At 69.2% G+C, this 6,657-nt stretch overlaps 2 protein-coding genes across 2 annotated transcripts in view; one reads left to right on the top strand and one right to left on the bottom strand.

Annotated features, from left to right (window-relative positions):
* Positions 1–4,332, bottom strand: part of CHLNCDRAFT_50770 (hypothetical protein) — a gene marked incomplete at both ends in the record, with an annotated part of 6,834 nt that extends 2,502 nt beyond the window's left edge. Inside the window, 9 exons of the mRNA XM_005850110.1 lie at positions 5–87; positions 233–288; positions 428–491; positions 637–702; positions 871–1,145; positions 1,341–2,043; positions 2,213–2,434; positions 2,534–2,819; positions 3,725–4,332. Coding sequence (XP_005850172.1) covers positions 5–87; positions 233–288; positions 428–491; positions 637–702; positions 871–1,145; positions 1,341–2,043; positions 2,213–2,434; positions 2,534–2,819; positions 3,725–4,332 — 2,363 coding nt within the window. The remainder of the gene's footprint in view (positions 1–4; positions 88–232; positions 289–427; positions 492–636; positions 703–870; positions 1,146–1,340; positions 2,044–2,212; positions 2,435–2,533; positions 2,820–3,724) is intronic.
* Positions 4,333–5,418: 1,086 nt separating this feature from the next.
* CHLNCDRAFT_20596 (hypothetical protein) lies at positions 5,419–6,262 on the top strand (the record flags this gene model as incomplete). The annotated part of the gene is made up of 3 exons (XM_005850363.1): positions 5,419–5,497; positions 5,645–5,724; positions 5,906–6,262. 3 exons carry the CDS (start codon positions 5,419–5,421, stop codon positions 6,260–6,262), a joined length of 516 nt encoding a protein of 171 aa, XP_005850425.1.
* Between the last annotated feature and the right edge of the window lie 395 nt (positions 6,263–6,657).

Below are 6,657 nucleotides of genomic sequence, written 5' to 3'. Positions count from 1 at the left end.
CCACCTGATCTGCGTGTGCTGCTCCAGCCACTCCAGCACCGCGGCGGGCGGCAGCCACACGCTGGACATCAGCCGCTGCATCACAACCTGCGACGGGGTGTGCAGGCAGCGGGAGGAGGCAGCGGGTCGGCGGCTGCCCAGCGGGTGCCCCTCCCTGGGTGGCGGCAAGAGCTGCCAGTGCTGCGTTTCGGCGCAGCGGGCGCAGCATGGGGGCGCGGCACGGCGCTCTCACCTGCAGCCCCGGCACACACTTGTACAAATCGTAGAAGCCCATCACAAAGGAGAAGACTGCAGGGGGGCGAGGGGGAGGTCAGGGAAGGAGAGGGGGGAGAACAGGGGACACCCGCAGGCGCCGGCAGCTCGGCGCGGCGTGGGGCTGAGGCGGGGCCGGCGCGGCTGGCGCCGCAGCCAGGCCAGCGCCGCGCACCCGAGAAGGCGTAGAAGAGCACCCAGGTGGCGCTGCGCAGCCAGGGGCGGTAGAAGAGGCCGTACTGCAGTGCGGAGGAGGGAGGGTGGGCGGCGCCGCGGCAGGCAGATGTGGGGATGCGGGCTCGAGGGGCGGGGTGGCCGCTGCCGCCGCCGCGCAGGCATCGCGCACACACACACACACACACACACACACACACACCAGCGCACCTGCGGGGCGTAGACGGCCCAGGCCGGCAGGCCGCTCTCGTACAGCTTCAGCAGCTGCTCGTTGCCCTGCAGCGGCTGGGTGGGGGGCAGCGGGCAGGAGGCATGGGCGCCAGGGCGAGGACCGGGGCAGGCCGGCACTGTGGCGGGCCGGGGACGCAACCCTCCCCGCGGGCGCGCCTGGATGATGGGGCGCAGCATGCCCGGCAGGCGCGGGTCGGTCCAGTGCAGGCACACTGTGCGGTACGAGTAGGCGCGGCTGACGGTGGTGAAGTGGTGAGCCGACGGCCACCCCTCCGCCTCCACCTCCCCCTGCCGCACCGCCGCCTGGCGCTGCTGGTGCTGCTGGTGCTGCAGGAGGATGCCTCCGCCCAGGGAGCCCAGCAGGAGGCCGTCGGACGCGGCGCGCTGCAGGCTGGGCGCGGGCGGCGGCCGCGGCGGCTTGCTGCCCGCCTCTGCCCGCGCGCGGTCGGCCAGCTGCGGCGGCGAGGACAGCGACGGCGACATGAAGCCTGCGGGCAGGCAGGCGGGCGGGCGGGCAGGTGAGCAGGCAGGCAGGCAGGCAGGCAGGCAGGCAGGCAGGCAGGCAAGCCATGTGCGCGGCTGTGGGGCGGGCATGTGCTGGTTTGGGTGGGGAGGGCGGGAGTCTTTGTGCAGCTCTGCTTGCTGCCAACGCGGCATGCCGCCCCGAGCCGCGCGCCCCTCACCTGCAAAGGCGCTGGAGCTGGGCGCGCTGCCCACCAGCACAGCCGGCTCCTCCGGGCTGGCGCCGCCCGCCCCGCCGCTGCTGCAGGCTGCAGCCGCCACGCCGCGCTCTGCCTGGGCGGCGGCACGGGGCGGGGTGGGCGGCGAGCTGCGTGCGGGGCTGCCCCAGTACCACAGGCTCCCAAACTCGCTCTCAAAGTCGTCGTCGTTGTCGTCCAGGCTGTCCCGAAGCGGCAGCGTGTCGGCGGGCGGCGCAACCACCAGCGCAGGAGGCGGCAGAGGCGGCCCCGGCCTGGCTGGTGCTGCCACGGCTGCTGCCACGGCTGCTGCTGCCACCGCGTCTAGTGGTACCAAGTCGCTGCCGCAGCCTGCTTGCTGGCGGGGCGCAGGAGGCGGCTGTGTGCTGGCAGCACGAACGCCGCCGGCAGCATCCGCACCGTCCAGTCTCAGCGCCAGGCTGCCCCTGGCGCTGCTCCTGCCATTGCGGCTGCCCTCACCGGCCTCCTGCTGACAGCGGCACTGCACGCCATCGGCGGTGCCGGCGGTCGCCGCGCCGCTGACAGCGGGCGCCTGAGACTGCAGCGCCGCATGCAGCTGGCCTGCTGGCGGCTTGGCGCCGCCCGCAGTGCTGGCCGGGGCGGTGGCGCCGGGGGAGCGCTGGGCGCGGGCGGCAGGCTGCAGGAAGTACGCCCGGGCAGCCTCCATCTGCACAGCATGCATAGCGCACAGCACGCACAGCGTCGGACAAGTGCAGCACCAGGAGCGGGGGCTGGCAGCGGGGGTGGAGGGGCGCCGCCAGCGCCAGCAACCATGGCCCCTCCAGCCCCCTCCTGTGTGTGTGTGCGTGTGCCCCTGTGGTGTCGCCGCCGCTCACCGTGGGGAACTCCCGCTTGCGCAGGCCGCTGGTCTCCAGCACCAGGCGCGCCTCCAGGCACAGCGGGTTGTTGTAGTCCAGGCCCCTGATGCTGGCAAAGGGCACCTCAAAGGCGTGCACGCACCCCGCCTGGCTGTAGGCGGCGCTGGCAAAGGGGCTGGCCGCAGTCAGGCCCTCCAGGAAGCGGGACGGGCTGCGCACCACCGCGGCTCGGCGGTCGACCTGCAGCAAGCACCAGAGGGCTGGACCGCGCGGAGGTGCAGGCCCGGCGGCTGGCAGCTCGGGGCATGCAGGGGCGGTGGCGGCGGCGGCGCGACGCACCAGCACCACCAGCAGGCTCTCCTGCTCCAGCAGCAGCAGCTGGCAGGCTCGGTGGCGCCGGCTTGTCCACATGCCCACTGTCAGGCGCGTGAGGGGCACCTCTCGTATTGCCTCATGCGGCGGGCAGCCCTGCGACGGCGCTGCTCCGCCGCCCAGCACGCCCGCCGCCTGCGGGCCGCTGCCCGGCGGTCGTGCGCTGCAGCCTGCCGCCACGAGATCCCCCGCCGTCAGCATGGGACACTCAGCCACGCAGTCCGTTGCACATAGTGGGTGCAAAGGCGTCGCACTGCGCCTGATTGGTGCCGGTCGCCGGAAGGGCGCAGGCGCGGCTGCCAACACGGGAGCAAGGCTGGAGCTGAGATGTGAAGTCAGAAGCGACGGTGTCGAGCGCAGCTGGGGGCTCAACAAAGACCCATGGCAGCGGTGCCCCGCCCTGCAGCGTGTACCGCCTCTTGCTCAGCGCAGGCTCATCCAGTGCTGCAGACATAACCACCGAGCTGCATTCCCCGTCCTGAATCACTTGGCTGACATTCTGTGTGAAACGTGCCTGAGTCCTGCTCTGGAGTTGCAATGATGGGAGTGTGCACAAGGGGCGGGCGGAACAGTGGCCGCCCGAATCGACCGCAGCAACGGCGGGAGCAAAATGGGGAGGCGTACAGGAGCAAGCACGAGTTGCAGTGCAAAGAGGAGAGGGACAAAGCACGGAGAGGCTGCCTCATGATGGGGTGGTGTACAGCGGATGCCAACAAGAACAACAGTTCGGGGCCGGGTTTGTGATGGTACACGGGGCGGCGCGGGCCGCGGCGATGGGGCACAAACGCATGGCAAGGGGAGGCAGCACGGGGTGTGGCAAAATTGAGGGTACAGTAAAACAGGTTCGTTTGTTTTCTCGGGTCAAGCGGAGCCTGTGTTGTGTGGCAAGGCCTTTTGGGAAAGAATGCAAGCTACGGTGGGCACAAAACGGGAGCCGGGAGGGGTACATACAGGGTCTTAGGGATCGGCGGCATCAACAAAGTCAACGAGGAGAGAGAACAGACCTGAAGGGTTGTGCGTGTGCAAGGGTGGGGAACAACGACGAACAGACGTGCTTAAAGCGCCGGGAAAGGAGGGGCAGAGTGAAGACCGCGGGCGGGCATGTGACCATGCAGCGGCAGCAGCGCTGGCTGGGCTGCCCGTCACGCCTGCGCTTACTGGCTGCGGCCTTGGTGCTGCAGCAAGTGGCGCTTGATGCCGCTGTAGCTGAGGGCGGCAAAAGCGGGGCCCACCAGGCCCGCCTTCGGCTTGGGGCTGACATGGTAGAGAGTCTGGCAGAAGGCCAGCGCGCAGAAGAAGCTCCAGAGCAGCAGCAGGTCTTGCAGGCGCGCCGCCAGGCTGCCGTCGCCGCCGTCCTCGTCGCCACTGTCACCCCCGTCCCAAAAGCCGCCGTCGCCGCCCCAGCCATCGTCGCCTCCTCCCCCAAACAGCTCCTCATCGTCGCCTCCGCTGCCGCGCCGCCCGCGCCGCCGCGTCTGAGTGCCAGCCAGGCAGTAGGTGGGCACGGTGATGCGCCGCGTGTGGTTGTATGTACGCGGCGGGTTGCTTACAGCTAGCACGGTGCCCAGGGCACCGCCGCCTGTGGCGCTGCTGCAGGGGGCCAGCTCCGCTACGGTGGCCAGGCCGTCGCAAGCGGCCGCCACCACAAAGCAGGAGGCTGTGCGCTCCAGGTGCTCGTGCGCCACGGCGCCTTTCAGCGATGAGGGCAGGCCTGTGAGCCCGCCCTGGCGCAGGGCCACGCAACCCCCGAGTAGAAGGCCGGCCATGTGGCGTGCAGGGATCGGGGCCTGCAGGGGCAGGGGGTGCGCGGGGCACGGGTAGGTTGTCTCCCGTTAACAAGCCCAGCGACGCGCCTGGAGGCCCTGCCGCGCTGCCCGGCAGCAGCAGGAAGCACTACGGCCAGGGGAGGGGCCCGGGCGGCCCCCAACTGCGCGCCTGTGGTTGATTTTGAGAGGGGCTCGCGTGAGCAGGCCTCTGGATGTCCAAGCAGCGTGTTCACGGTTCAGCAGGTGTTGTGCGAAAGCGAAGGGAGCGAGGAGACGCTCGAGACTGAGGAGGCGCGCCTTCTTCTCGGCGGGAGGCAAGTTTATGTGAGAGTCGCACCACCGACTCCCTCCCGCCGGAAACCTGATCACAGCGATTGAACAGCAAGCCGGCCGGTCAGAGGGGCATACGGCGCCCCAAACGCGCCTGGAGCGGCCCCAGACCGCGGCCGGTGGAGCGCTGGAGGGAGGCCGACCCTGGGCTGTGCTTCGTAAGCACTACCTACATCCTACCACGATCCCCATGCACACCAACTTGTCAAAGAATTATAGGGAATCCTCAAGTATTGGTCTGCTGGGCGGGTGGGGCGAGCCAACCGTGCCGGAAAGATGGGAGCATCCACGTTTGTCACAAACTTGCTCCAGGGCAGGGTGGGCTACCCATTGGCGCTTTACTAGGAAAGTATGCTTGCCCAGCAAGCCGGCTTATCGGACAGCCAGTTCATTGCGCAACCAAAACCGCGGTGCCGGTGGCCGCTGCCGCCTATGCTGCTGCGGGATCGGCAGGCCCTGGCTGGCAACCGTTGCAGTGGCGACCGCAATTCATCCCCGCCGCTCAAGTACCCAGCCCTGCCACCAACCCCAACGGGAGGTGGCAGCCCGCAAACAGTGGGCTGAAATGGGCGCGGCTCTGCACACACGCCACAGAAAGGGCTGCATCAGTGCTGGGGCGCAATGGATGGGCGCAGGGAGGCCGTGATGCCGCCTACGCGCCTGAAGAACCGGGGACTTTCCAGCAGCGCCAAAACTGGGCTCCCCGCCCTCTCCTGCCTCTTTCATCGAGGCGAGGAGGAGGACAGCCCAGCCAAAATGGTGCAGCGCCTCACCTACCGCCGCCGGCACTCGTATGCCACCAAGAGCAACAAGCAGCGGGTGCTGCGCACTCCTGGTGCGTGTGGTGGGGCATGGGGCGCGGCAGGGATGCAGGGGAGGGCCAGGCCGTTCAGAGGGCCCGTCATGCAGGCGGGCATGCCAGCCCCATCCTGCCCTCATCCTGGCTCCTATCGGCACCACCGCTTCCCTTTCGTCCCTGCAGGTGGCAAGCTGACGCTGCAGACCGTCAAGAAGAAGACCACGCACCCCACCTGCCCCATCTCCGGCCAGCGGCTGCACGGGGTGAGCACACTGCGCTGTCAAACCATGCACAGGCGACCCAGGCAGCAGTGGACGGCACGGGGGGACGGGGCGCAGGCGCTCGGGGCACGCGGCGCGTTCCCGCCAGCGTCGCCGGCCGCCCGCTCCGCGGCCTGGCTTTGCTGACCTTTTGCCGCGCTGCGCTCGCCCCCGCCACCTGCAGCTGCCCGCTGTGCGGCCCGGCAGCCTGCACCGCACGAACAAGAGCAAGAAGACGGTGCACCGCGCCTATGGCGGCCACCTGGCGGCGGGCGTGGTCAAGGACCGCATCGTGCGCGCCTTCCTGGTGGAGGAGCAGAAGATTGTGAAGAAGGTGAGGGGCATGGGAGGGAGGTGGAACCAGCAGGGTGTGGGAGTGCAGGGCAGGGATGCAGCCCTCGCCGCAGTGTGCAGCAGCTGGGGCAGCACGGAGCGTTTGCAGCAAGCATTTGGCAGTCGCAGCTGGGATGCAGCCCCGCGCTGCGGCACTCCATGTCCAGTTGGGGGCTGCAGCAGCTCGATCAAGATGCAGCGGCCGTAGCAGTCGCATCAGCGGTTGCAGTTGCGGTAGGATTGGCATCTCGACATGCTGTCGGTGGAGCTGGCAGGGACGCCCCCGCGGCCAAGCATGGCTGAACTCAGCAGCACTGCAGCTGTCTCGGGATGCACTCACTGGTGTGCCGCAGCCTCTCCAGACAGCTGCAGCTGAGGCAGTCTGCAAATAGTGTTGCAGCGCAGACGGGAATCAGCGCAGCTCTGGCTGCGCGCACATGGCCGCTTTGGAGAGCCTGACGCGGCGGGCCGGCAGTGCAGTCTTTGCTGGCATGCGCAGCCGCTGTGCAAAGCGATGCTGCCATCACGCAGCTTTCATGAGCCAGCAGCCAGATGACTGGCAGGAAGCAGCTGCCTGCTTGGCAACCAGCAACAATCAGCAGC

This window comes from Chlorella variabilis (assembly GCF_000147415.1).
Source record: "Chlorella variabilis unplaced genomic scaffold CHLNCscaffold_4, whole genome shotgun sequence".
Taxonomy (NCBI): Eukaryota; Viridiplantae; Chlorophyta; class Trebouxiophyceae; order Chlorellales; family Chlorellaceae; genus Chlorella; species Chlorella variabilis.
This window is presented reverse-complemented; position numbering and strand designations above follow the sequence as displayed.